This window comes from Aspergillus lucknowensis, assembly GCF_044049455.1.
Source record: "Aspergillus lucknowensis strain CBS 449.75 chromosome Unknown BJX67scaffold_24, whole genome shotgun sequence".
Classification (NCBI taxonomy): domain Eukaryota; kingdom Fungi; phylum Ascomycota; class Eurotiomycetes; order Eurotiales; family Aspergillaceae; genus Aspergillus; species Aspergillus lucknowensis.
In genome coordinates this window covers 45201-70946 of record NW_027263568.1, presented here as the reverse complement: position 1 = coordinate 70946, position 25746 = coordinate 45201, and the positions used below count along the sequence as shown (strand labels likewise).

The 25746-nt window shown below is 53.2% G+C and overlaps 14 protein-coding genes across 14 annotated transcripts; 8 read left to right on the top strand and 6 right to left on the bottom strand.

Annotated features, from left to right (window-relative positions):
• Positions 1 to 365: 365 nt before the first annotated feature.
• BJX67DRAFT_129736 (uncharacterized protein) lies at positions 366 to 797 on the top strand. Its single transcript, XM_071024528.1, has one exon. It carries the CDS (start codon positions 469 to 471, stop codon positions 727 to 729), a length of 261 nt encoding a protein of 86 aa, XP_070885497.1. The 5' UTR covers positions 366 to 468; the 3' UTR covers positions 730 to 797.
• Positions 565 to 2273, bottom strand: BJX67DRAFT_129741 (SDR family NAD(P)-dependent oxidoreductase). Its single transcript, XM_071024529.1, has 2 exons — positions 1502 to 2273; positions 565 to 1421 (listed from the first exon to the last, which is right to left on the bottom strand). The coding sequence occupies exons 1-2, from the start codon at positions 1847 to 1849 to the stop codon at positions 867 to 869; spliced, it is 903 nt and encodes a 300-aa protein (XP_070885496.1). The 5' UTR covers positions 1850 to 2273; the 3' UTR covers positions 565 to 866.
• Positions 2274 to 2655: 382 nt separating this feature from the next.
• On the top strand, positions 2656 to 2917 carry BJX67DRAFT_354996 (uncharacterized protein). The gene has a single exon (XM_071029267.1). The coding sequence runs from the start codon at positions 2667 to 2669 to the stop codon at positions 2841 to 2843; it is 177 nt and encodes a 58-aa protein (XP_070885495.1). The 5' UTR covers positions 2656 to 2666; the 3' UTR covers positions 2844 to 2917.
• A 611-nt stretch (positions 2918 to 3528) lies between these two features.
• Positions 3529 to 6550, top strand: BJX67DRAFT_354992 (IQ calmodulin-binding motif protein). The gene is made up of 6 exons (XM_071029266.1): positions 3529 to 3928; positions 3991 to 4296; positions 4346 to 4859; positions 4905 to 5036; positions 5094 to 5486; positions 5551 to 6550. Exons 1-6 carry the CDS (start codon positions 3587 to 3589, stop codon positions 5823 to 5825), a joined length of 1962 nt encoding a protein of 653 aa, XP_070885494.1. The 5' UTR covers positions 3529 to 3586; the 3' UTR covers positions 5826 to 6550.
• On the bottom strand, positions 5872 to 7908 carry BJX67DRAFT_372480 (putative monooxygenase; the record flags this gene model as incomplete). The annotated part of the gene is made up of 5 exons (XM_071031257.1): positions 5872 to 6524; positions 6558 to 6578; positions 6609 to 7436; positions 7660 to 7783; positions 7828 to 7908. 5 exons carry the CDS (start codon positions 7906 to 7908, stop codon positions 5872 to 5874), a joined length of 1707 nt encoding a protein of 568 aa, XP_070885493.1.
• Positions 7909 to 8136: 228 nt separating this feature from the next.
• Positions 8137 to 9265, top strand: BJX67DRAFT_388528 (2,4,5-trihydroxytoluene oxygenase; the record flags this gene model as incomplete). The annotated part of the gene is made up of 1 exon (XM_071034375.1): positions 8137 to 9265. The coding sequence occupies exon 1, from the start codon at positions 8153 to 8155 to the stop codon at positions 9263 to 9265; it is 1113 nt and encodes a 370-aa protein (XP_070885492.1). The 5' UTR covers positions 8137 to 8152.
• Positions 9266 to 9545: 280 nt separating this feature from the next.
• On the bottom strand, positions 9546 to 10687 carry BJX67DRAFT_372478 (fumarylacetoacetate hydrolase family protein; the record flags this gene model as incomplete). The annotated part of the gene is made up of 5 exons (XM_071031256.1): positions 9546 to 9721; positions 9796 to 10129; positions 10203 to 10316; positions 10373 to 10453; positions 10517 to 10687. The coding sequence occupies 5 exons, from the start codon at positions 10685 to 10687 to the stop codon at positions 9546 to 9548; spliced, it is 876 nt and encodes a 291-aa protein (XP_070885491.1).
• A 352-nt stretch (positions 10688 to 11039) lies between these two features.
• Positions 11040 to 14322, top strand: BJX67DRAFT_388525 (NAD(P)-binding protein; the record flags this gene model as incomplete). Its single annotated transcript, XM_071034374.1, has 4 exons — positions 11040 to 11598; positions 11646 to 11815; positions 12855 to 14101; positions 14174 to 14322. Exons 1-4 carry the CDS (start codon positions 11104 to 11106, stop codon positions 14320 to 14322), a joined length of 2061 nt encoding a protein of 686 aa, XP_070885490.1. The 5' UTR covers positions 11040 to 11103.
• A 185-nt stretch (positions 14323 to 14507) lies between these two features.
• BJX67DRAFT_129667 (cupin domain-containing protein) lies at positions 14508 to 15340 on the bottom strand. The gene has a single exon (XM_071024526.1). It carries the CDS (start codon positions 15227 to 15229, stop codon positions 14693 to 14695), a length of 537 nt encoding a protein of 178 aa, XP_070885489.1. The 5' UTR covers positions 15230 to 15340; the 3' UTR covers positions 14508 to 14692.
• Positions 15341 to 16309: 969 nt separating this feature from the next.
• BJX67DRAFT_129621 (ADP-ribosylation factor family protein) lies at positions 16310 to 17366 on the top strand. Its single transcript, XM_071024522.1, has 4 exons — positions 16310 to 16601; positions 16657 to 16698; positions 16752 to 16835; positions 16891 to 17366. Exons 1-4 carry the CDS (start codon positions 16527 to 16529, stop codon positions 17266 to 17268), a joined length of 579 nt encoding a protein of 192 aa, XP_070885488.1. The 5' UTR covers positions 16310 to 16526; the 3' UTR covers positions 17269 to 17366.
• BJX67DRAFT_129640 (uncharacterized protein) lies at positions 17359 to 22421 on the bottom strand. Its single transcript, XM_071024525.1, has 4 exons — positions 21818 to 22421; positions 19329 to 21737; positions 19025 to 19267; positions 17359 to 18969 (listed from the first exon to the last, which is right to left on the bottom strand). Exons 1-4 carry the CDS (start codon positions 22076 to 22078, stop codon positions 17464 to 17466), a joined length of 4419 nt encoding a protein of 1472 aa, XP_070885487.1. The 5' UTR covers positions 22079 to 22421; the 3' UTR covers positions 17359 to 17463.
• Positions 21889 to 23038, top strand: BJX67DRAFT_129630 (uncharacterized protein). Its single transcript, XM_071024523.1, has one exon. It carries the CDS (start codon positions 22184 to 22186, stop codon positions 22814 to 22816), a length of 633 nt encoding a protein of 210 aa, XP_070885486.1. The 5' UTR covers positions 21889 to 22183; the 3' UTR covers positions 22817 to 23038.
• Positions 23006 to 24461, bottom strand: BJX67DRAFT_129633 (uncharacterized protein). Its single transcript, XM_071024524.1, has one exon. The coding sequence runs from the start codon at positions 24417 to 24419 to the stop codon at positions 23196 to 23198; it is 1224 nt and encodes a 407-aa protein (XP_070885485.1). The 5' UTR covers positions 24420 to 24461; the 3' UTR covers positions 23006 to 23195.
• Positions 24462 to 24506: 45 nt separating this feature from the next.
• Positions 24507 to 25004, top strand: BJX67DRAFT_354967 (uncharacterized protein). Its single transcript, XM_071029265.1, has one exon. It carries the CDS (start codon positions 24537 to 24539, stop codon positions 24819 to 24821), a length of 285 nt encoding a protein of 94 aa, XP_070885484.1. The 5' UTR covers positions 24507 to 24536; the 3' UTR covers positions 24822 to 25004.
• The last annotated feature ends 742 nt before the right edge of the window (positions 25005 to 25746 follow it).

Genomic DNA, 25746 nt, shown 5'->3' with positions numbered 1-25746 from the left:
TTTTTCCCCTTGAGACTGCCCGCATAGCTGGTTCTGCCAAGGAAGTTGGCACAAACGGCGTTGGTCGTGTGGTCAAGATGGTCAGAGGGGTTGGAATATCCTGGTCTTCTGAACACCTGAGAAGCGCCAACATTGATTGAGCAGATAGCGGCGCTGGCCGAACGGGGGGAAAGCGGCCAATCACACCAACAAGAACCCTGTCGGACTTGACGTGGGCTGTGAAGGCCAAGAGATAATCGAACTCTTGAATTGCAACCCTGCATCCACCACGGGCGCCGCACACACGAGGCTGAAGAGCTTGGCGGGAATAACGCGATTGGGGATGCGATTTCTCATCGGTGGGAGAGGATTGGCATCGCTTGCCGGGGCGAGGGAGCCGGGAGCTATTGTTCGACGATTATTATCCCGGAACATCCAGTCGATCGAGTGTTGCTGGGAGGGGAACAGTCAAGAGAGAGTGGAGGAGGAATGGGAGGAGCGAGCAGAGGATTCTGGCGCTGTCGATCCTCTGATCTCCTCTGCTTGGCGATGGCCCTTTGGCTTCTCCAGAAACCAACGACTGTCCCGAGGTGGTGTCGCCGAATTCAAAGAAATCCGGATCGGATGACGTGTCCCTCCAATGACGGCTCATATATTATTAGCTGTGAATTAAGATCAAACACTTTGCCCAGCTGTCGAGGCAACCTCAGGCGGTCTCTCGACGCTTCAAGGAAGAATCGCCACGCTTAACATCGGTGACGGTCACCGCATTTCCCTCGACTTGATGTGATTTTCCAAGAAACTACTCCAGAATTTGGAGAAGATGATGGGTCGGAGCGCTTGGGACGGGTATCGACTATCTACACTTCTAAGCGAGGAGTCATCGCTCATGCCCCCCTTCGTCTTTCGGCATCTTCCTGGATAGCCTTCTCTGCCCTCACCTTCCATCGGTCCTCCCACCGCGACAAAGCTGGTCTATCCTCGATGATATCGTCACACCCCCACTGCATCCTGGCCTTATCTAGCGCCTGATCAGTCTCGTCATCGGGGCAGATGATGTAGAACGACCCTCGCTGTAACGCTTTCTCTAACTCCTCGGCGACCTGGCTTGGGGCCCAAGCACCTTTCATCATCTTCACCTCGCTCTCAGACGTGGGACCAACATTGCCCATGAGGCCGGTCCAGGTCCATCCTGGCACGAGTAGATGAGCCGAGATATGCGCCGTCGCGGGATCGGATCGCAGCCCGTGAGCAAGGTGTTCTGCAAGAATTTTGATGGCGCCCTTGGAGGAATTGTAAGCGGGATTTCGGGATCCGGGGGGGTTAGTGATGCCCTGCTTGGAGCCTGTGATGACGACAGACTTGGCCGATGAATCTTTCTTGAGGAGGGGGAGGAGGGCGCTGATGCCATTAACGGGGCCGAAGACGTTTGTGTCGAATACCTGATGAGATCATTTAATTATTAGTGAAATGCCAAGGTCTGAAAACTTCAGTATCGAGAGGGCTCAAAAGGTTCTCCTACCTCTCTCCAATATTCGACATTTTCAATCCATGGGCTTGAATCTTTGGGCTTCGTACCCCGCGCGGCATTCAAGAGGACGAGGTCGACCGTGGGGAACGTCGATTCCACCCGACTCGCAAGGCTATCCCATTGCGACTTGTCTCCGACATCAATAGGGTAGGCTTCCGTCTTGAGAGACGCATCCGTCGACGCCAGAATTTCCTTCGCTTTAAGAAGATTGACCTGATCGATGTCAAGCAGGGCAAGGTGCATTCCGCGGGCCCGGCAGAGCTTCGCGACTGCGAACCCAATGCCAGACGCTGCGCCGGTGATCAGAGCAGTTTTCTGACTTTGGAGAACTGTGGCCATTGTGTTGCGGATCGAATGATGGAACTCTGCCCTTGATTCTCTTTTTCAGAGAAAAAGACAAGTGCGTGTCGTCCCGAGGTCTTCATTTGTAGGTGCGGGGATGCGGCGATAGCGGAGTTTGGCTGTCAGCACTGTCGTCGTTGGTGACGATCGACGGGGGGGGATGAAGGGGACCGGAGTATATTCTGTGAGCGAGTTTCAGCGGACGCGGGAACGCATTCGCGTTCCCCAGCGCTGAGATATGTACTGTTTGCATCTTCGTCATTGCGATATCGACGTTTAATTACGGATTCGAGAACCAAGCCTTCGCAACGATCCAGGCCACGGACGCCTTCACGGACCGCTTCGGCGGGCGCAACGACATCACAGGTGGATATGAACTCGACTCTCGTTGTCTCTCTTCAACTGCTGAACTATATTGGCTTTGCAGCTGGTGCGTTTTTAACGGGCTGCCCGTATCCTCAACTCTGTGTATGTGGGCATGGAGCTCTCAGTGGTTCCCGTCTTCCAGTTTGAAATTGGTAAGATATATTTGGCCATGTTACGCAATTACGCGGCCTTAATTGTGCGCCCAGTGCCCGCTCCGGTTCAGGGCTGCGTTGTCGGAATATGAGCTCAGTCTGACCTTGGGAGGCGCTCCCTCAAGATCTTAGACCCGATGCTGTATCGGCTCTAGCGTCATGATATGTGTGCTGTTCGTCGCCGACAGGGTCGGCAGACGGTATGTTTCGGGCTGCAGAGTTAGTTGCTGCCGCTGACAACTTCTAGCAAATTACTGGTGTTCTCCTCTGCCGTCCTGCTGGCCGGGCTCATCGCGATGGCGGCTCTCGGCGTTGAGAAGCCGATCAAGGCACCGAGGTTGACAGGAATAGTTGCCATGATTGTTATATTCGCCTTGGGTTTCGCTAGCGGCTGGAGACCCCTAGCATACGTAGTGGTCACGGAAGTAACGTCGCTCAGACTGCGCGATCATACTTCACGTCTCGGCTTTTAGTTCAGGGTCTGCTTCAACCCTACCCCTTCTTGGTTGTTACAATTCGCTGACACTTAGGGGACATCAGTTTCGCCGTCAACTTTCGGTTCCATATCCCGTCTTCCCGGATAAATTGGGTTTAGGAAGTAAAGCGGAATTTATCTTTGGTGCCGTTCTGTCATTGCTCTTCACCTACTTTTGCGTCCACGAACGCAAGGGTAAGACGCTGGAGCATGTCGACTGGCTGTTCAACAACGGCGTTCGGCTGCGAGACTTTGGCAGACGGATGCATCTGGGATGCGAGAAGAGGGAGCCACTGGCCTGAAACAACTAAGCGATATTGAGGCTACTACTTCGAGGGCAACGAGTAGTAGCCACGTGCGGAAGGTCTAAGACTGGGAAAGGCGGATTTAGAACCTCGCAGGTTAGTATCTTGGACGATGTTGCATCTGTTGACAACGCTGGGCTGGCCTTTGAATTACAACGATGCGGTCTTGTTGAATTTATGTTCGTAGTTGGTAGAGGCCTATTTGGAGACTGCACGGACATTATACTGGAGGGATACGTTGTGACGAACCTCCAGCATCTTGGCATGTTTAATAAAACTGCAGTATGAACTTACTATCATCTTCGAAGAATCTCTATCTACATGATACCTACAAGGCTCAACCGGAGCCTGGCCATGATGTCATGGGTCGCGTCATGTGTTCGCCTCGATTTATATACACATCCTGGCCGAAAACATCAAACAACTCATCCCAATCATGCCGTTGGTAAAACCGCACCATGCTGCGCTCTGCATATTCCTGGTTATCTCGCTAATGTGCCTAAAGCGGTCGTCGAAAAGCAGCAAGCAGAAGCTACCCAAGATGGTTTCTTGGAAGGTCTCTGCCCTTTGTCATGGCGACCGGACGGTCAGCTCGGAACTGGCTGACGATCCTAAAAGGCCTCCCTACAAGATTTTCAAGGAACTATACGAGGAAAGCCATCAAGGGGAGCATTTAGAGCAAGACAGCGATGAAAAAATCAATGAAGACGATGAATTGAAGAAAGCGAAAGAGTGCGGGAGCTGGGCAGGCGCTGAACCCAGCAAGCTATTTCTTCGGGTACGAAGGCATGCTCCAATCAAGAAACCAGGTCGGTCGATCGGCTCACTTGATGTATATAGATATACCATGATGCGCTGTGTACGCTGGACAGCAATCCGCTTGGTGGGGTTGTTTCTCCGCCGCTCATGGGGAGCAATGGCGTTGTGCCACTGACGATTGTTGCGCCGCTCCCGGATGTCTGCCGTCATATGGCGAATTGCATCGTTCGCGCGGAGAAGGAGGTCTTTCTTGCGACGAACTACTGGATTCACTCTGAGGCGTCGACGTTGATCACCGAGGCCTTGAGGGAGTTGTCACGGCGAGCTGGCGAGCGGGGGGAAACGGTCATTGTGAAAGTCCTCTATGACCGGGGGGATCCGCGGCAGGTAGGTCCCACTTAGTCCTGGTTCTGACGGCATGTAGCTTATGGGTTAGGTGTGGGACAATCATCTCAGCGTTGACGAGAAGAGCTATGCGGCTGGGAAAGTCCATTTACCGACCTCACAGGAGATTCCCCATGTTGATATGCAGGTGATCAACTATCATCGGCCGATATTTGGGACATTCCATGCGAAGTTCATGGTTATAGACCGCCGCATTGGACTTATCCAGAGCAACAATATCCAGGATAACGACAATCTAGAGATGATGGTTCATGTCGAAGGGCCGATTGTGGATTCTCTGTACGACACTGCATTGATATCATGGGGGAAGGCACTGGACCCCCCATTGCCAATGCTAAATTCACCGGCTGTGGCAGTTCCTCCTCCGAGCTTCTCGAAAGAGGCGGTTGATGTCTATTCTGGAGAAGGAGATAGGGTACTTCCACAACATACTATTGACAACCCGCATTACGACGTTGATATCAAGACCGAGACGTGGAGAGTAAATGGAGTACTCGACCCGCGGGAGGGAGAGTCTGCAACACAAGCAGTCTCTCGTTATCTAAGTATATCATTCCGACAAGTACTGTCGTTCAAACTGACTGAGTCAGACCACACCCTTCAGCCGTCAACTACCGGCGACGCACCCGACGAAGACCAGGAAAACGAGATGGAGCCATATGTTCTCGATATACCGCACGAGCCTTTCCCAATGGCTCTGGTTAACAGAGAGCCTTATGGATGTAAGTTCTAGAAGAACTATTTATGAACTATCGTTCAATCTGGCTTAACTGCTGCAGCCCCTGACCACACAAGCGCGATGGTCCCACAAGATGCAACATTCCTATCGGCAATCCGCCATGCCGAACACTCTATATTCATTCAAACACCTAACATGAACGCGGAGCCACTTATTGAACCGCTCCTTAACACGGTGCGCCGCGGAGTAATGGTTACGTGCTACCTCTGTCTAGGCTACAACGACGCAGGCCAACTCCTCCCTTTCCAGAACGGGACAAACGAGATGATTTGCAACCGGTTATATGGCGCCCTCAAGACGGACGAGGAACGCTCTCGTCTCAGGATCTACAACTACGTCGGGAAGGATCAAACTCGTCCAATCCACAACAAATTCAAGAAGCGCAGCTGCCATATCAAGCTAATGGTCATTGATGAGAAGGTAGCTATCCAGGGTGCGCCCCAGCCTACCCAATTACAGAGTAGGCAACTTACGTGATTAACTTACTGTGTGATCAGGTAATGGCAATCTCGACACGCAGTCGTTCTACCACAGCCAAGAGGTCAATCTCTTCCTCGACTCTCCACTCATCTGCCGTACCTGGCTGGACGTTATCAACTGCAACCAGAACACGGCGAAATACGGCCTCGTAAGTCCCGAGGATGGTTGCTGGCATGACCCAGAGGCTGGTGAGCTTCCCGAAGGGTCACTCGGCATTGACCCTGGGAGGTATAGCTGGGTGAAGGGTGTTGTCGGCGCCGTCCAGAGGGTACGTGGGATAGGCGGATTCTAAGTTGGATAAAGAGCAGAGTGTATGGATATATGTGCATTAAGCTCGCCTATTCGAGTCTGCATAGTGTCTTTCCCAGAGTGTTTAAGCATTCCTTCAAACCCAGAAGGTCGCTCGCCATGGCGTAGACGATGCTATCGGGCCGGACGAGCACATAGCGGGGATTCGAGTGAAAATTGTTCAGACGACGCATGAATTGCTGGGTGCTGTAACCTGGTCGCATGGGATATCCGGCAAGCAAGCCCGCCGAAGCTGTACGACAGACGGGCCATCGGCAACCAGCAGTAGATGGGGTGAATTCCATGTCTGCAGAGTTTGAAGATGGGTCAAATAGCACAACTGATTCATCCGATAACAACGATGGATGAACCCCAGACTGCCGCAGGCCCTGTAGCAGAGAGACCAGGTCATTCTCCGTCCCAGAAGACCACCCCTGCTTCGACACAACGACAAGCAGCGTGAAGATCGTCGGAACACCCCGCAGAAACTGGTCAGATAGCCCGATCCTGGCCCCCTGGCAATCCGGAAGGCGTGCCTGCATGTAAATCTGGGCTAGTTTAATCCCACCACCATAGTCCGCAAGGAACGTCCCATCAACACAGCCGCGATACCCCTGCGGGTTAGCCAGTTCGTGCGGAACACTTTGCCCGACGAGGCTGGCGAGCGCCATACCGAGCTTAAGCAAGATGAGCTGCACTGCCCCTGCCAGGGTAGGCTCCTTGTTGCACAATTCACCGTTCTGCCGGGTTATGCGGGCTGAATTGTCAATTCCCATTCTCCGTTCACTGGCCCAAGACTGTAAAAGGGCTTCTTCCTGGGTCGAGGTCGCGGTAGTAGACGTCGTTGTCAGAATCGCCAGACGCCAGGCGAGCCCAACGGCGTCCTGTACACCACAGGCGACTCCTTGCCCACCAAACGGTGGAAAAACGTGAGCAGCGTCCCCGATCAAAATCGTTCGTTTCGCAAACCATCTGTTGACCACCCGATGGCTAAACTTGAACGCGCGACAGCGAAGCACCTCGATACAATCCCGCGGGAACGTTACCTGCACGAGCTCCCCTCCTCGTCTCCGTGACCGGACACCACGCGTGATAATCGGGACGAGATGCTCCCAGAACAAGACCCCTGCATCCATCGAGTCATCCCAGTCAGGAACCGCAAATTCATGTCTCCAGAGCCGGTCAGCCGCAACCCCAAACCGCCCACACGCAATGGGTCTCCCCGGTGGCCGACAGAAGTGCCAATTCGGCGGCCAAAAGAGATCATATACCGACTCTGCGTCGTATCCTGCGTCCCAGAGTGGGAAGTTCGGGTGCGTTTCCGGAGTTGGTGGGGTTATCTTCAGGTTCGCTGCTATCCAGGTGCCCTCGTACTCGAAGATCCCGGGTTCCTGGCGGATGCCTGCGGAGAGCTCGAGGAAGTGCTTGCGGACAATACCGCGTTTTCCGTCTGCACCAACGAGGTATGAGGCTGTGATTTGTTGGGTCTCCTTGGAGTTTGGGGGGAGGTAGGAGACTGTGAGGCCGTTGGGATGCTCGGTTCGTCCGATGACCTCGCAGCCGGGGCGCAGGGAGCAGTATTCTGAAGAGTTTACGAGCTGTCGAAGGTAATATTCTGGAGAGTCAGGGCTACGACTTCGATAGGGTGAGTGAGGTACCTTACCGAGGCGCGGCTGGCTTTGCAGGATGATCGTTGGCAGGGCATGCCCGAGCATGTCCGCGTCGAGGTTTACAGCGAAGAAGGGCTCATTCTGCGGAGAGCTATCGTGGAAGTTCATCGCCTGAAGCTCTACCAGGAAGTGTTAGTACGTATCACTCCTTGAAAGGAAGTTACGCACCTTGCCCAATTGAAGAGATGTGCGCGCCCAGCCCTAACGGCCACAAGCTGCGCAGGGCATCGCCGGTGAGTACCACTCCTCTCGGATCGCTGGTTATGTCTTTCTCCTTTTCCAGAATGACCGACTGAATACGGTCAGTCTGACTCTTTCCAGGACGGGAGTGCGTACCTTGATCTTGTATCTGGCCAGGGAGAGGCCGAGAACGAGGCCTGATGGCCCGCCACCGACGATGACAACGTCAGTGGCCATGGAATACGATGAGAGACAACTTTTCCTAAAGATTAGAAGTTGACTTGGAGGATGTCCTTTTATTTAGAGGAAAGGTAGCTAGCTAGCTGTAGGTCTTTCCTTGGTGGGGGCCTCGAAGTTGCGCCGCGGAGGATCTTCAGTGGATGTTCCTCCGAGAGGTTGGGCTAACAACTGTTCACAAGACTTATAAGGCACATAGTCCTCGGGTGTTTTCTTATACATGACCGTCCTCTGAAGACTCAACATGTCTTTCTTCATCCTCGACGTGATCGCCCGTCTGCCCAAAACATGGCAAGACTGGCTCCTCCCCCCATCGTCAATCTCCACCGTGACCAACGACCCGTCAAAAGTCCAGCTATCTCGCCTCGCACACGTGTACTTCGAGCACAGGGACCTCGAGAAGTTCTCCAAGTTTGCCGTCGACTTCGGCTTCGTCCAGGCTGAGCGCAAGGGAAACACCATATACTACCGCGGCTACGGTAGGGATCCGTATATCTATGTCGCGTCGCAGAGCCCAACTGGGCATTCGCGGTTTCTAGGAGGCGCCTGGGTAGCCAGGGACGAGGAAAACTTCGAAAAGGCCTCAAAAATCCCCGGGGCTGTACTGAAGGAGCTCAACGAGGCCCCAGGGGGAGGGAAGATGATAACCTTTGCCCGGCCCGACGGGACCTTCTTCCACGTCGTGCACGGCCAGGCCGAGCGCACAACTGAGACAAACAGCAACCAAGAAGGGCAAGGGCAGGGGCAGGGGCAGGAACCCTCGGCAACACACGAGCACCAAGGCCCCTACAACACGCCCTTCACGAAGCCTCGCCGCGGCCAATTCCAGCGGTACCGCGAGGGCCCAGCCCTAATCCATAAACTCGGCCACTACGGCTACGTGTGCCGCGAATTCGAGACCGAACTGGCCTTCTACACGGAAAATTTCAACTTTGTGCACTCGGACATCCTGCACCTGCCGCAATTCCCGCACGTCGACGTCCTCACCTTCATGCATCTGGATCTCGGCGATGAGTACGCAGACCACCACAGCCTCTTCCTGCAGCGTGCGCCGCCGACGGTACGCAGGACATACCTGCACCATAGCTCCTATGAGGTAGCGGATTTCGACGAGCAGCTGATAGGCCACCAGTTTCTTGCGAAGAGAGGGTGGAAGGCTGTGTGGGGCGTTGGGCGGCATATATTGGGGAGCCAGATCTTCGATTACTGGTATGATAGCAGTGGGTTTAAGATCGAGCATTATGCCGATGGTGATGTGGTTAATCGGGAGAATTTGACGCGAAGAGAGCCGGTTGGGCCGTTGTCGGTTTGGGGGCCTGAGGTGCCGGGGGATTTTGGTGCTAATAAGGCGAGGTGATTGTGTCATGAACTCTTTATAAGTGTAATATTCATTATAAGTGTACTCTTCTACTCTTTTACTCTTTAGAGGAGCGAGAGTTAGGATATGAAACAAATTAGGTTAGGAATACAAAAGCGTGAAGAATACCACAACTTCAATAAGCACAGTCATATCAGCCAAAGACTAAACCTATACCAAAGTCTCGCTTTTACGAGTCTCCAGACAAGCGCACTGCATGTCCGGATTAATGAAATCTCATCAGCATCCAGCCTGTGCTCCTGAAAAAACTCATGAAATCTCACATTATAGACTCCTGACCTCCCTCGAACCTGACCTCATTCTTTAGCGTTCCCAGCCCCGTAATCTCAACCTCAATCTTGTCCCCGTCTTTCAGTGTCTGGCGTGGCTTCTGGAAGATCCCCACGCCTGCAGGGGTCCCCGTCATCACAACTGTATATGCCGGTATCGTGGTGCCTGAATAAAATCGGTCAGACCCAAGCTGATACAGGCAATGCAATAAGAGAAAGAAAGAGAGAGAAAGCGCATACTTTGACTCATCCAACTCAACACCCGCTCCGGAGGAAAGATCATATCCCTCTCCAGCACAGTATCCTGCTTGACCACCCCGTTGACGCGGGTGACCAGCGTCGCTGGCCCTTCCCTGTCCCTGACTTTAAAGACATCCGGACTCACGAGGACGGGCCCGATAGGCGCAAACTTGTCAAAGGCCTTCGCGTAGAAGAACTGGCCGCCGGATTGCTCGGGGAGCTGGAAGAAGCGGCAGGAGAGGTCGTTGCCGATCGTGTAGCCGAGGATATACGAAGGTGCGTCCTCCGGTGTGATGTCGCGGCATTCGCGCGCGGTTACGAAGACGAGTTCGCCCTGTTGTCTGTCATTAATATTAAGAATATTAAGAATATAAATCTCTGTATATCCTTGAGGAGGGTTCGCCTACCTCCCAATCGGGAAGATGCGAGGCGCAGAATCGGCTGACGGGGATTGTTTCGTATGGAGAGGATAGTGCGGCAGCGGGTTTTGTCCAGACCGGGGGGTTGGCGGGGACATTGAGCTTTTTATCTGGATTAGATATTGATAGTTGGTTCATATACCGCAGATGAGGCATACCCTTGCTTCCTTCGCATGGCTCCTGTAATTCAGTCCGACGCAGTATATTGGGAGATCCATTCGCGGAAGAGGCGGAAGAAGCTATCAATGTAGTCAGTCGGTCTGGCTGGGAAAGCGTCCCGCCCCATTTATTACGGGTCATACCTTTGCTATGGTAGCTGTTGTCGCATTTCTGTCTTCCGCGAGGTCTTCGAACGACGGGTATGCGCTGACTGAGTCCCCGATGGTGGGCTCTGTCGAGTCGCATTTTGCGAAGAATCTCTCGCCGGTTTCGGTCTCGAATTGGCAGAGGTATTTGTATGCGGCTGTTGTCATTGTGAAGCTGGGTTGTAGAACGGGAGATGGTGATAATGAGGTGATTCTAAGGGTGACTGGGTGCAGTTCGAAGGGATTCTGACGAGACGAAGGACAGAGGTAGTTTTCAAGCAAAAAACTTCGAAAGGGGGTGATTGTCCTGACTTGATGATTCTTTATTCTGTCACGAGGTCTTGAGATGGGGCTATCTTTAGGGCTCAGATCCTCATCAATGTTCCTCCGCGGAGGATCTCCCCACACAACCATCACAAGCTGGAGCTCAAGTGCCGGTCTTGCATGGTATGAAGGACAACTCCATTAATTTATGCCTCGGCTGCTTGAAAGGAGGACATCTAGCCCGGGTAAGCTGCGAAGGAATTATACTCCATTGACCGAATCTCTTCAAACTATCCCAGCCTCCATCTACTCACCTCACCATGGCGCAGACGTTCGCACTCGTCACCGGCTGCAGCAGCGGAATTGGAAAAGAGCTTTCCATTGCCTTCGCCGCCAGAGGCGTCACTGTCCTCGCTACAGCCCGCCGCGTTGAATCTCTTCACCCGCTAACGAGCAAGTACGCCAACATCGAAGCATTCGCGCTCGAACTCGACGATCCAGAAAGCATCGAGAAGCTCAGAGATGCCGTATCCAAGCGCACAGGCGGTCGCTTAGACTACCTGGTCAACAACGCAGGGACACACTACGCGTCGACTGCGCTGGATATAGAGATCGCAGAGGTCGAGAAGCTGTTCCAGGTCAACCTCTTTGCGGTGATGCGCCTGTGCCAGGTCTTCATTCCGATTCTCCGTCGTTCGTCTCGCGCGCGCATTGTGCAGATTGGAAGTGTGACCCGGAGCGTGCCGGTTGTTTGGCAGGGGGCTTACAATGCGTCCAAGGCGGCGCTCAGTCAGTATTCCAAGACGCTCTGCCTGGTGAGTCTCTTGCAGTCTTGTCATCCATCGCGCTCATAAGATTCTAGGAGGTAAAGCCGCTCGGAATAGAGGTGATCGAGATTGTCACCGGGTTCGTGCAGAGCAACATTCTTCACCACGGGCTCCACGCCCCGGATACATCTCTCTACCTTCCGATCAAGAGGACTATTGAGGAGATCAAGTACCGAGGCAACGCGAATGGCATGCCGACAGAGGCGTATGCGGCGTCTGTGGTTGCGAAGTTAATGCAGCCGCGGTCCGGCCCGGAGATATGGGAGGGTGCGCTGGTGCGCTCCCTTCGCTTGCTTGTTACGTTCGTGCCATTGCGGATACTGGTATGTGGTCTGCTGAATTTCGGGTGGATTGGAGCTGACCGATCTGCTGTGCAGAATTGGATATTCTACCGACGGTTCAAGCTGGACCGTGTGAAGGCTCAATTGGATGACGGTCGCTGAGATAATAAGGGGTAGAGACACTACTTGCATATTACTAGTAGGGTTTAGTGGTATAATGAACAGATTGTCAGCCATCGAACCCTAAATGGATCAGGCCACGTCAAAGTTCCTCCGCGGAAGAACTTAATTTTGAATACCGACCAATCACTGCATTTCTTACGGGACAGCGATCCTCCGCGGTGTATTGGGTGGCGCAGCGCGGGGAATCATCAGGCAATTCATTCTCCCGCGCATCTTTCCAACTTGCTGTATCAGTGACGAAGGAACTTGACCTTCCGACAAAATCTCAAGTCTCTCCGAAAATGCAGCATCCCCCCGATTCGAGCCCGCCGTTGAGGGTGTGCGATCGGTGTATTCGGTAGGCTACCCTTCCCCACCTGCATTGAGAGTCCTCACTGATAACTTGCAGCAAGAAGGTGAAGTGTATGTTCTGCCATCCGAGGCTGCGGTATATCTGCTGAACAGAAAAGGTAACCAGGCAAGGCCGACATGCTCTCGCTGCTTCGAGCTCGGTGAGACGTGCACCTATACCTTGAGGAAGCGCAAGCCTGGACCACTGCGTGGCTCTCGCCGTGTGTCTCGCTCGGGAGGGGGGCGGAGTTCTCCCGAGAACTCTTTGCAACGACCACAAGGCTCGTCTGGGCCAGAGTCTATCTCTGGAGACCATGTCTCCGCCAGTTCCGACGTTTCTCCCTCCGCTTCTCACCAGACACAAGGCGGCCTAAGATTCCCTTCCGACCAGGTGGAATATCTGTATGCACCAACTGGGCCTCAAACACAGCTGAGACTAACGTGACATAGCCTTGCAGCATACTTCGACCTCTTCCAAGATGCAAGCCCTATCCACTCCAAGGAGCTGTTTTTCCGTCGCTACCAAAGCTCGCAGTGTAGCGAGGATCTCGTCTCAGCAATGGTCACCATAACAGCCAAGCTAATCGGATTCACCACAGAGAACGACGGCCTCGACTTAGACGCCGGGCTCGACTTTCTACTGAGCTCAAGTCTCCTGGGCGAGGACCTCATCGGCGAAGCCCCGTCACTCGACCAATTTCGTAAAGCCTATCTCCTGGCGTTCTACGAATTCCACCAGTTTCCCGGCCATCTCTCCTGGCTGCGTATCAGCCGAGTATCGCGCATGGCCTATCGCATCGGACTCGACCGTCTAGACCATATTCGCACGCGGTATGCAGACTGGCGCGTCCTCAGCGACGAAGATATCCAGGAATGGCGATCGCTCTGGTGGTGTATCTACCGGGTCGACAGTTACTCGAACATGGCGTCGGGAACGCCCTATCTCATCGACGACGCCCTCATCAACACATCGCTGAGTCGAAGCCTGGCACAAGCACAGGCAACTCACTCCACCCAGAAGTTATACCTACGCCCCGACGCAGAGCAGCTATCCAAGCTCCTCCTCGCCGCCCCATCAGACCCAGACACCCTCCTCGAAAACATCCACAACATCACCGTCGCAACCGTCCGCCAGGCCGGCTCCCTCCTCCGCAAGCACCTCCTCCGCTCCCGCGAGAAGATTCTCGCCCAAGTCGCCAGCATCGAGCGCCTAGTCGCAACAGTCCGCCTCGCCCTCCCCGCAGGCTGGCTCAGTCCGCGCCGCAACGCCTTCTCAAACGAGTCCCACGTCGCCCACCACGCGCGCCTGATCACAATCGCGCACCTGCGCATGGCGCAGCTCCTCCTCGCCCTCGCCAGCTGCGATCTGCAGCCCCAGGGGGCAGACGACGACGGCAACGGCGGCGGCGGCGGCAAGTGGCGCGGAAGCTGGCAGCACGTCCTAGAGGCATGTCAGGATATCGCCGCGGTCGCGGAGCAATGGGATAGCGCGTATTGTCTGGCTGTTGACCCGGCGATCTCGCTGACTATATTTACGGCGTTGATCTTCCTAGATCTCCATCGGAAGACTGCGACAGTTGCAATGGGGGACGATCATACGAACACGTTCAGGCCGGGCATCGACCACGCCATCACGATCCTGCATCTCCAGCTGCGCAGTTTCGGCCAATTCTGGACGATAGCGCGACTTCTTAGGCGTAGGCCATCCCCCTCCCAATGCAGCCAAAAGCGACAGCAACAAGAAGCTAACAGGCGTACTTGCATCGCAGTATCCTTCGACAGCTTCAGCCAGGCTGTCTCGGGCCCGCTCTCCAGCGAGCATGTCGCGCTCTTTCTGTCGCGCTTTGAGGCGCCGCTGCATCCGCGGTGGTTACAGTTTCTGTCGTCGGCTCATGTGGAGTTGGCGGGGTGCCAGTAGTCACAAGTTTAGATTCCTTTCGGACCTGTTGGTTTGAGGATCTGGCACAGTATGTCTTCAACGCCACTCGCAGTTGAGCAGTTGACAGAAGTCCCATCCTAGACAGTAGGGAAGATTGCATGGACTGTTGGCCCCAAGTATGGCCGATGTATATCTTCCATGCGCGTCCGCCTAGCAAAATCCCAGAAACGTATGGAAAAGAGCAGAAACTTGATATATAAGCAGTATACTTCCTTGATACAAGGACGTCATGTTCGGACTTCTACTGTATTTAGTCCTTCAATGCTCAATCAAGGCACGCGAGTGTAAGGTAAGCCCAAAGTGAACAACCCAGTACTCAGTAGCTCAAAATAGAACAGAAGTACATCGTCTATAGCTGAAACGGCACCTCAGTCTGCAACTCCTTCCCCTGGACAACCGGCGGCTCAGCGGCAATAAGCACACAAACCAGACGCGCCCACTCATCCCCCTCATTCGCCCACGCATGCATCGTCGCCTGCTGCACCGCCACGTCCCCCTCCCTCAGCACGGTCCGCGACCCATCGTCCAGGACCAGGACAACGCTGCCCTTCACACAGTAGATGTAATCCAGTGTCATGGTGCGATGCATCATCGCTGTCGAGGCCGTCGAGCGCGGCGGGAAGTCCACGATGCGACAGATAGTGCCGTTATTTGCGAGGCCGGTCTCGGCGAGGCCCATGTCTGTGTTTGAGTCTGAGTCGAAGTCTGGGGTTGTGCGTGGGGGGAGGGAGGGAGTCGACCAGAGGCTTGTGAGGAAAATGCCGTGGCCGGCGGGCTGGGCGGGGATTTGGGAGTCGTGCTGGATGATGGCTTGGCTTTGGGGGTTGTGGGAGGTGACGATGCGGCGGGTTGGGGGGAGGGGTGGGGTGGTGGTTTGGTCGGACATCTTGTCGTGTTGAGGATGTGATTCTGAGATTGTAATACGGTGAATATGGATGGGATCTTTCTGAGGGGTTGCCTGGGGACGTCAGGTATATCTGTCTTTTGATCCAGACTTCTCCTCAAGCGCGGCGGGGTATCTGGTCGATCATCATCATATTGGAGCGCCTCCGTGTGTGCTCCGCATCCCGTCTCATTTCATCTCCGCACTTGGCTCGGCTCTACAATAATGGTCTGGGAGCCGGTTGCACTCCCGTTCAAAAGTGAAACTCTCCCTTCAAGCCGCCTGCCGACCTCACACGAAATCTGTGCCTGCACAAATATCCTCCTCGACCGTGTGTACAAAGTTGTGGCGATAAATGACGAGGGCCTTACTGGGAACTTTCGAGCGCAGGTTGAACACAATGGTTGGCCAGACTACAAGGTCTGATACTACGAAAGATACCTTCCGCGCGTGCTCCAGGGACACCGACCGACTTTGACGCATGGGAACGTCCAACAGAAGAATATCATGGTCTCGGAGAACGCGAGCAAACGGAATGAGCAAGGGGAGAGGTGCTTTGATGTTACGCTGCTAGATTGCGCGGAGGCAGGTATCCGGACTTTTGGGAGTTCTTCTGCGCATCTTCCCCGCTAATGTTCAACTACTGGGAGGATGACTGGTGTTGGGCGACCCAGGAGTGCCTTGATGTGTGGCCTGCTGAGACGGCCATGATGCGCATGATTGATAAGGATCTTGGTCTCTGAGGTTTCAAGGGGGGAGAGCAAGGGTCAGACAACAACTGAACAATATTGGTCGGTCGCAGCGAAATCACCAAAGTAGTCAATAGCGAGAAACCGAATGGCCACAGCGGTGGATTTTGCGTCGAAAAAGCATTCCGTCAGAAACTGGAGAGGCGTGGAATTCTTCACATACTTTCTTCCGGAAAGCCTGAGGAGCTTTGATTGATTGAACAAGCCTTGTTTAGGACGCCATGATCCCATGAGGCCATCGCAGCCAAACGCATGGTTAGAAAGAATAAGTGGTGGGCAAGAGGAGCACAGAAATCTCATGCTCATAACATGCTTAATGAACTGACCTCGGCCACTAGCTTACATATTGGTCCTTTTATTTCGTAAAAGAACAAGGCACTGAGATCTTTCCATTGTTTTCATGCTCGTCACAAGTTAATAAATCACTGTTCATTGGTTGAAATAGCGAGGGACGATCGTCAGGTGATCTACCCTCTCTTCCGCCCTCCAGACTTCCCTCTGTCTTCAAGTAAGTATTCCCACTCATCACTCTTACGTTCTAAACCATAACGATGGGGAATACGTTACCAAATCTGTGGCCCTCGTCTGGAGCTAAGAAGGAATATCGGATCATTATATGGGGACTTGTATGTTTGCCATTGCGACTCCATTCTGGATTCAGAGCTGACTCGCTTGATTCAGTGGTACTCTGGAAAGACCACGATTCTGTACAACCGGCTCATGGTATTTTAACATGACTAGAGTACGAACTGGTATGTATACTGATGAGTTCTCAGGGCATGGATGATGTTACCCCAGTGTCTACGATCGGATTCAACATCGAAACAATAACACATAAAGACAAAAACTTTCTTATTTTTGTACGCAGCGCTCAAGTCCCTTGTCCAGGCATTCATCTAATTTTTTCGGTACCAGGACCTTGGAGGCCGAGATAAACTACGCCCTCAGTGGCGCGAGTACTTCTCCAAGCCAGATGCACTAATATACGTCGTGGATGCAACGGAGACAAACCGGCTAAAAGATGCGGCTTATGAATTAAAGTGTTTGCTCGAATTCACTGGGCTTTACGATAAGTCGAGCAGTACGCCTGTCCTGGTGTTCGCTAATAAGAATGATCTGGAGGGAACAAAACCCGCGGGGGAGATATTGGAGGCATTACAGCCAAAAGCACTGCAGCATCAAAGGTGGAAGGTCGTTCCGTGCTCAGCTCTTAGAGCTTATGGTATTGATGAAGGCATGGATTGGTTGGCGGTCAGCTATCTTCTTCTCCGTCGCTTGAATAAGGCTAACTGATAATTGATGTCCAGGAAATGCTTGGATGATATGTAGCATGTCGGAAAAATCGGGCCAGACAGAATGAGAGAAGAGACGACTTTATCATCTTCTTAAGATTGACCGCTCGTTCCTTGGTGTCGACGAAGGAGGACAGAACTGTGGAAACACACCCCTCGCCGAAGCTTTTACTTTCCTAATTGAAAACTCGCACAGTTACTCAAAATTCCAGTCCGCCTTGGACAGCCCCCATTCCTCGCACAACGTCCCCAGCCATTTCGAAACAGACACCAGTTCGTCGTCTCCGTTGTCCGTCTTCATGGCGATAAGCCTTCTCGATGCACGAACATAATTCTCCGTGGTCCACCTCGGCATCTCAAACCAGTCATGTGTTTTCCTGCATACAAGCGCCTTTCCTGTCCCTCCAGATTGCAGATCACTCCAGCAGTCATCGCACAGATCCATGTCATAGCAATACTTGCAGGAATGAAGTTCGGTGTCATAGTCCCAGTGCCGATTGCAGCCATTGCAGTGGAACACCCAGTTAACCCCTTTGGAGATTTGGTCAAGTATTGTGTCCACTCGACGGTAGGAAGTGGCCCTCTCCCATTCGCCGCCTTCTTCTGCTTTGGTGGCCAATCTCTTTGCTTCCTCCCAGACTTTCTGGAAATCATCCCACATCGTTTTACCGTGCGAGCACTCCCTTTCATAGAACTGGAGGAGTTCCACACTCGCGTCTTTCAAAGAGGGCTCGTCTCCAGCAAGAAGCTCTTTCAGTACTGTACCGTCGAACTTCCACGAAGGAAGCTGTAAAACGGCTCGCACTGCGTTCTCATAATCTCCAGTGTGGACTAGAAGGTTATGCAGTGCGCTGAAGCCGTTTCCATCATTGTCCATCTCGTCATCAACCAGGATATTGAATGCCTCTACCACGTCTCCTCGGAAAAGATCTCGAGCCTTCTCTCTCTGACCCTGGAGGGTATACAATGATCCAAGAACTGACCTAGGGCCGGGGGAAGTAGGGTCCTCTTCATGAATTCGCCGCAACCTGTCCAAACTATCCTGCGATTCGCCCCTGTGCCTTTGCATCGCTTTCTCAAGATAGAACGTGCTGAGGTGGACAAGCGCGCTTTCCTTTATGGGATCAAGGCCCCTTCGATCTTCCGAACTAACTTTGTCATTGACTGTTTCCAGGCTCTCGAGCAAATGACTTTCGACAGCGGCGAATTGCTCGGGGGAGTTCTTGTATTGATAGTACTTAGCTGCCCCTAACTGAAGCAACAGAATTGCAAGCTCATAGTACTTGTGTTCCGTGCGCGACTTTTCAATTGCCGCCTCCATATTGTCTCGGAAGACCACCCACCATTCCGGGGAAGAAGATATCAGCGCAAAGAGGGTCTCGAAACTGGATAAGGTGTCGTCCGCGTTCCGATTGCTCGCAGCGTTTGTCAGCATGGCAATTAAGAAAGTTGTTTGCGTGCCCGGGACCTTCTCAACAATTGCTTTCTCAATGATGCGCCGCGCCTCGTCCTCCTTGCCGCTCCCAATATAGCGCTGTAGCATGGCGAAGGGGATTTCTACGTTTCCTTCGTCTTGTTTGGCGGCTTCTTTGAGGTACTCCAGCGCAATCTCTGGGTCACTCGACCAGTCGCTTAGAGTTTTGTACACGTCACGAAGCTGGTCCTTGTTGATTGGGTCCTGGGATTCGAGAATCATGGCAGCCTATCGGGATGGTTATTTCACGGGCCGTTATCTGCGGCGTGACGGACTGCCATACCTTCTTGTATTGCTCAATTGCAGCGTCCATTTCATCGTATTCATCATAGATGGCGCCTAATCGGATGCACCATGTGTAGTCCACTTCTGTGACTTTTAGGGACTGCTTGCACCACTGCTCGGCTTTGGCTATCCTTTGCAAGGTGGAGTCGTCAGGATTTATGATAATTCGCCCGTTGTCCTTCTCCAAGTCCTCACCCTCCTTATTTCCCCCAGTCTCGTTATCCTGGTTTGGTTTCGCGTCCTGTGTATGGAAATTGACATGGATTAGGCACAAGCGCGAGACACTGGATCCAACTACTTACCAAAGTCAGGAATCCGCTGATCCAGTCAAACGCCGCCGGGGCGTCCCATTCAGTTTCCTGCAGCCATTGCCGAGCAACCATGGTCATTATCGGAGTCAACAGGCTTGAATTGCGATAATCGTCTTTCTTCAAGTCGGCCAGCCATCGTTTGTCTCGACGCCCCAGGCGCGCGACTGCCACTGGGTCATCTAGCCACTTCCAGAAGATCTCAATATCGTCATTATCACTATACCAGGATACCCAGTCGCAAAATTCCCAATTTCGCTCAATGAGGTCCCCTTCGCTGAACATCTCATAGATATGCGATCCAATGAATTGCTTATCTGCTGGTTGGAGCTCGTCAAGCCCAGTTACCTCAGACAGGGCTTTGAGGTGGATGGTGATATAGCCCATCAAGTACAATCCCAGGGCCTTGCCCCTTTTATCCACTTCCGGTTGGAGAAAAACGTCAAAGGCTCTTTTCACAATCTCGAGGTGACCATCAGCTTCGTACAGCTGAATCTTCCCTGCATGCGGCAAATCGGAACCGGGTCGGAAGGCAAACCCCTCTAGGAATGAGTAGTGGTTCAAGTCCCAGAAGAAGCGCTGGACCGCTTTGACATCTCCGTTGGTGATGCTGATCGTGGCTGTTATCTTCGGTTCATCTGCAGACTGTCTGGCCCTAAGTCGGGGGACAACGACGCAGTCTCGAACGTGGTCTTTGAGTGCCAGATATTGTCCGTTGTCGGTCAATGTAAAGATCTTAGAGTATTTCCCGGTGATCTTCTCGCGGAGTGGCTGGAGCGAGACGGTGTTGAAGCGGAGGAACAAGGCCGCTGCCAGTTCTCCCAGGTCAAAGTATCCATGTCCAGCCACGGCCCAGATCAGAAGCTCGTTGATCTCCTCGATCTCGCGCGGTTTGAGCGCCGCTTCTAATGTTTCGAGGTCTGATCGCACCAATGCCTGGGGATCCGTACTCGACTCTTGTAGTGCGCGGCAGAGTTCCTCCTCGGTGCCGCCGGAGGCGATGATCTCTTTAACCTTGCGGAGGTCCTGTTGGACGGTTGAATAGGAATTGTTGGATCGCTCCAATAGTCGTTCCTCGACCATCGTTTTCAGTCGCTGGGAGTCCTCGTCCGCTGCTTGGAATAGTTCTGCCCTCTTAAGCTCCTCCACGATGAATGCTTCGACGTCAACCTTGTTGTGTTTCGTAACGTCGATGGTTTTCATCAGAGATGAGGAGAGTTTGCCCTCCTGGAACGCTTCAGGCTCCCCAGTGACAAGGACGCGGACGTGGCGGGACTTTCCTTCGCTGCTGTCTCCAATCGCCTGCCCAAGTCGCTCGCGCTCCTCAGCGTTGAGGGAGCTGATCGAGTCGAGCAGAATGTAATGAGCCGTGTTTTTGGTCGGGGCTCCTATTCCCAACGTGGCCCAGAGCTCCTTACAACTGGCATCTCGGAAGTACTTTTCATCTCTGCCAGACTCGTTGCACACACCAGAGACATGTTTAGCGTAGACAAAGTCTTGCTGCGCCAGCTGGGCGCATATGGATTTGATCGCCTCCTCTGGCCGGTGTCTGTCGCTGTCCCTGTCTCCTTTCTCTACCCTGGAGAAGGAGTGATAGCCGATCAAGTTACGCTCAGCTTTCGTGGCTAAGTTTGCGGATTTGATATCATGGACAATTGTAGAGACCAGAAAGGATTTGCCGGTTCCAGCCTCTCCAGCCAGCACGAGAAGAGGCTCTGCTGCACTGGCTATGTTAATCCACTGCTTGTATGCATCGACTTCGTTCAACCACTTCCCGGTTCCTGGAACACAGCTCTTCCACATATTATTGCGGGCTTCGAGAGCGGCAGCTATCTTGTCACCCTTCTGGTCAAGCCTGGACTGAATGGTGCTCAGGCTCTGCTTCCGCTTGTCATCCAGCGTCCGCTTGTGCTCTGCCTCCACGAGCCCAGAGACGTCGCTCTTGATGGCCCTGGTGTTCGCGTCAATTTCGACTGTGGCAGTCTTTAGAAACCTTGTGTGCTGTCCTGTTTCCACAGCGACTTCAAGGGTTAGAGTGGCTTGGATATTTAGCTGATCTTGAGTGAGCTTCTTGAAATTCTCCAACTCGCCCTTGACAGACCCATCGTCCAACAAAACACGCTTCGCGTTGCGCTTGAGACTCTTCCATCGCCCTTCGTGATGGATATTAATGCAGTCGGCGCACAGGTTCACGAAGCTCGTCATCACCTGGTAGATGGACATTCGCAGAGCCTCGTCGATCAGCGAGGTCTCTTCCATCCGCTCGTAGATATGAAACTGTGCAAGAGCTGGGCCGACCTCGGCAAATACAGCGTTGATCTCGTCATGGAACTCATGGACCTTTTTAGGAATATCCAGAAGGAATGAAAGGGCATTGAAGCACAATCCCGCCGGGGCGAATACCTGGAGTCAGATTGGCTTCAGTATTTTGTGCCGTATGCAATCCGTTTGCATGAAACGCGATGGTGCGACAGGAATCATACCGTAGACGCCCCCTGGGACACGATGCCTCCCAGGAGCTGGAGACAGTGTATTATCTGGAATCCGACAGCCTTCCCCTTTGACAGGGTTTCATCGTCCGTTTGCGCGGTATAATGTGCGTCGAGGAGCCTTCGCAGATCGTCAGGGCCTCGAGAGACACCGTCTAGCTTTTGTCCTGTACGCTCCTGGAAGCGATCGATTGTCTGCTCCCAAGTTTCCCTAACGGATGGAGGCACGCTCTCCTCTTTTACCTTGGAGGTCATGATGCACTGCGATGCAAAGAAACTTAAGATTTCTTTCGTCGCGGTTGCTTGTCGAACCAATGGGGCTAAAATGTCGAGAGGCCAGCCATCATTTATATCGACACGATGCCGCTCGGTCAGCTTTGCTTACGTAGCTCTCGGTCTTGGTTTCTGCAGCTGTCCAGGACACGGGGGCTGAGAAAGCTGGCCAATAATGGTGGAGTTGATGTGAATTTCGAGAATGAGGACGTTGAGATTGGCTGTAGCATCCTTGCAAGGCTTGAATCTTCAACAGGCGCTCCGTCCCTCAGTCCCTGGGTCGAATCGCGGCAAGACCCTCCCCCAAGCGGCTTCCCGAACGCAGGTAACCTGCTGTTCATCACACCAGACGATCGTCACTTTGGCCCCAGTGATTGGGGCCGTTTTGCAGAGCACAGCCTCGCCTGGCTCAGCCGCACAAGGCTTGCAAGTCTGGCCTTGAACCCCTTCTTGCCCGCGAATTCTAGATCTCACTGGATGTCAGGGAGAGCTGACGCGGGAGAAGGCAAGCAGGCTCTGCAAAGAATACCCCGCCCGCAGGGGGAGGTTGAGCAGACTCTGATCGCGCCGAACGCACGCTTTTTTCAGAGGTGCGGCGGCGGTGGCGGACGAGGCACAGGGACAAGTGGGGGTTATTTTGCGGCTGGAGAGTCGAACCCAACCTTGGAATGGGAGAGCTTCGACGGCGTCAAAGGACTTCCAGCCCTCAATTGTGTTTGACTCGGCAAGACGACACAGCGTGCCCAGACCCGCAGTCACAACCCCGCGAGGCTCAATACGCCAAGACAGCACGAAGGCTGCACTACTCTTTGGCAAGACGGTAGCCGTGGAAAGCTGACCGGCAGACCTGGCTCACAGTAATTAGACGGAGTACGAGGACTCTTTTTTCCAGTGAGCGAGCTATTATATATGGTATCAACACGGCAGTACTAGATTAGGGGTGAGTTTTCATGCCGATAAAAAAAGGGAGCTTCTCTATTCCCAGTCTATGCTTTGCGCAGTCAATCCTGTGGTTTGTGCTATGGAGATAGTACCTGACTCTGCCGTTATTCCCCACGGCAAATGTTTTCATTGTCAACCGACCTACCCTGCGTTTCTTCTATCGCTTGCGCTTCTGCCGACTCCCATCTGTCGTATTCAATCCTGGGCTCTCATAACTGCTACTAACAGTTGCAGACCCCCTGCGCGAAGGGCTCCACTCGGCCGATCCAGCAAGATCCAGCGACGGCCTCGAAGTACTCGAATCCCCAGCTGACTGGGACTGTGCCGGTGCAGCAATTCTGATACTCTCCGGAAGCTGATCGACAGCGGAGCGGATTCGGTCGAGATGCAGGGGCGCCCACTTGTGATAGATGGCCATAGTGAAGTTGTACGAATTCCACCTAGTCTCGCTGTTCAATCTGAATGACGAGATTTCATGCGTGTGGTAGCTGATTTTCGGACCGTCGATGACAGGGTAATACCCATAGATCCTCACGTCGCTGCTATTGTGCACTATCGAGAACCCTAGGATCATGCGGTCAAGTTCTTGCTCGCGCTTCACGAGCCGGAATAGATAGATGGTTCCTCGGAGACACAGCGCCATGCTGTGCATGCTCTGGTATTCGGCAACGTGGAGAGCGGTTGTCTTTGACTTGACTTCTGAGACCATGAACGGGAAGAGTATCTCCGCGGTAGGTCTAAAGAAAGAAGTTGAGTTCATCCCCCCCAGAAACGGTTCAAGCTTCAGCAGCTGCTCGTCAGTGAACGCCAGCGATGAGAACCCTACGCTGCAATCCGGTTGCGGTCTTGGGAGATAGTACTTTCTCTCCTCGACGAGGTCTGCATGGCGCTGCAACGGCGGGACTCCTTCAACCAGCGGGATCAAGTCGTTCCACGGCTCATCCATGCTACCAGCCAGGGTATCTAGCCTCGCCGAATTGTTGATAGATGGAACTACGAGTTCGCCAATAGCGCGGATAATCGCATTCTCTGGTTTGCTACAAAGCCACCTCACCGTCTGCAGGACCTTGTCCTCATCGAATACGGTGCCCGTCGGGGGGTTTCCGCCCCAGTCCCCCTTCAGGAGTGTCCTACATGCAAGCCTGCGGGCTCCGGTTGGCTCGCTGCTGTTTTTGGGTATGACAAAGCAGCGGTTCTTCGTCAGGAACCGCACGCAGTCGTCGCTGTCGTAGATGATCGGTGACTTTTCTTGGGGGGATGACTCCTGGTCGTCGAGCTTTGGTTGCGGGGATTGCTTGCTGCGTGTTGATAATAAGAGTCTGCCCTTTGGTCGGGCGCAGTACGGAGCGTAGAATGGGTCAATCTTTGGTATTCCCGGCATTGTTCCGTAATCGATCCAGTGCTGGATTTCGCGGTCTTTCTCGGTGATCATGACCTTCGAAGGACGATTCTCCGTGGGTTGGAAGCCACGGGCTGCTCGCTTGTTGTTGGTGTTCTTATGACTCTTGTCCGCGCTGTGGTTAGTCTAGGCTTTTGGATTTCCGTGAAATGGCATCTGGCATACATCCTGCTGGGTCTGGTTATGGTTCTCTTTCTTTGTTGCCGGCAGAGGTCCCTTTTTGTTCACGTGGGACTTCCGGCGCAGACGTTCACTCCTGCGGAGGGGCATGTTTTTGTCACTTTAGCTGTATCTTTCACTCCGGATCTTTTTCTGAGGATCTTTCTCTGTGGTGGATGGGAACTGTCTTATGTTGTTCGGATGGAGAGCGCAACAAAGATATGACCTTCTGGTTGAGCTTTGTGTCTCGGGACAAAGAGCGTGGCTATTAATAGGAGGGAACTTGGGAAAGATCATGAATGAGCCTCAAGCCCGCACTAGTGTCAATGGAGATATTCAATCTCACAATGACTGGTATCTGGCTCCTGGAATACGGAGGGTGACTCCCATCGGAGAGGGTTAAGGGAGGAAATCTATGGCTGAGACTGCTATTACATGTTGAAGACCACCATTGCCCTTCCACTTATATCTGTCCCTCGTGATATCCCAGACAATACTGTACTCTTTACACCTCAGTCCGAGCACAAGTCCCTCCAGGCCATCCATGCACTTCAACTGCTGAGTACTCAGCTCTTCTCCCTGACCACTCCTCCTGTGTTCAGGGTTAGATAGAGCCTGTGGGAAATCACCACTCCACCGAAAAGGGTCAACCGTTCCTAGTAAAGGGATATTCTGGTTGAGAGAGGTCCAATTCGAATCTACTTCAGTAGCCAAGACCTTCCATACGCAACTTCATCACAGCTATGAGTACCCCGCCTCCCACCCCGCGATTAGGCGAACAGAGACTAGGTGGATTTTGCAGTATGATCCTGCGAAGAGACCGTCGCCCGCGGATATCTTACGCGATCCACGGTTCTGCGAGATGGACGTTGGCAGTGCCCGTGAGAGCGTGGTGTCGCTGCCAATGGCAAGTGACCGAGCCTGCAAATGACGCTGCATGAGTTCATATGCAGCTTTGTCCTAATGCCGCAACCCAAATTGGGGAGCGCATCTACTAAATCCATTCTCTTAATTGCTGTCCATTCCATTCCGTGGTTTACCCGAAGGATAAGCTGTAGAAAAACCTGCCTGGCTGAGCGCTTTCCGGTAGAGTTTTACACGATGTTGGTACCTGTCGTGCTTGCTATCACAGGGGTGCTGAGTTAACCTG

Coding starts and splice junctions, on each gene's coding strand:
- BJX67DRAFT_129736 (XM_071024528.1), top strand. CDS start 469: ATGGGAGGAGCGAGCAGAGGATTCTGGCGCTGTCGATCCTCTGATCTC.
- BJX67DRAFT_129741 (XM_071024529.1), bottom strand. CDS start 1,849: ATGGCCACAGTTCTCCAAAGTCAGAAAACTGCTCTGATCACCGGCGCA. Junction 1,422..1,501: donor ATGTCGAATATTGGAGAGAG/GTAGGAGAACCT, acceptor TGATCTCATCAG/GTATTCGACACAAACGTCTT.
- BJX67DRAFT_354996 (XM_071029267.1), top strand. CDS start 2,667: ATGGCGGCTCTCGGCGTTGAGAAGCCGATCAAGGCACCGAGGTTGACA.
- BJX67DRAFT_354992 (XM_071029266.1), top strand. CDS start 3,587: ATGCCGTTGGTAAAACCGCACCATGCTGCGCTCTGCATATTCCTGGTT. Junction 4,297..4,345: donor ACCGGGGGGATCCGCGGCAG/GTAGGTCCCACT, acceptor CTTATGGGTTAG/GTGTGGGACAATCATCTCAG. Junction 4,860..4,904: donor AGCAGTCTCTCGTTATCTAA/GTATATCATTCC, acceptor TGACTGAGTCAG/ACCACACCCTTCAGCCGTCA.
- BJX67DRAFT_129667 (XM_071024526.1), bottom strand. CDS start 15,229: ATGTCCGACCAAACCACCACCCCACCCCTCCCCCCAACCCGCCGCATC.
- BJX67DRAFT_129621 (XM_071024522.1), top strand. CDS start 16,527: ATGGGGAATACGTTACCAAATCTGTGGCCCTCGTCTGGAGCTAAGAAG. Junction 16,602..16,656: donor GGATCATTATATGGGGACTT/GTATGTTTGCCA, acceptor CGCTTGATTCAG/TGGTACTCTGGAAAGACCAC. Junction 16,699..16,751: donor TTCTGTACAACCGGCTCATG/GTATTTTAACAT, acceptor ATGAGTTCTCAG/GGCATGGATGATGTTACCCC.
- BJX67DRAFT_129640 (XM_071024525.1), bottom strand. CDS start 22,078: ATGACCTCCAAGGTAAAAGAGGAGAGCGTGCCTCCATCCGTTAGGGAA. Junction 21,738..21,817: donor TGTCCCAGGGGGCGTCTACG/GTATGATTCCTG, acceptor ATCTGACTCCAG/GTATTCGCCCCGGCGGGATT. Junction 18,970..19,024: donor CAATTGAGCAATACAAGAAG/GTATGGCAGTCC, acceptor CCATCCCGATAG/GCTGCCATGATTCTCGAATC.
- BJX67DRAFT_129630 (XM_071024523.1), top strand. CDS start 22,184: ATGCCGCTCGGTCAGCTTTGCTTACGTAGCTCTCGGTCTTGGTTTCTG.
- BJX67DRAFT_129633 (XM_071024524.1), bottom strand. CDS start 24,419: ATGCCGGGAATACCAAAGATTGACCCATTCTACGCTCCGTACTGCGCC.
- BJX67DRAFT_354967 (XM_071029265.1), top strand. CDS start 24,537: ATGACTCTTGTCCGCGCTGTGGTTAGTCTAGGCTTTTGGATTTCCGTG.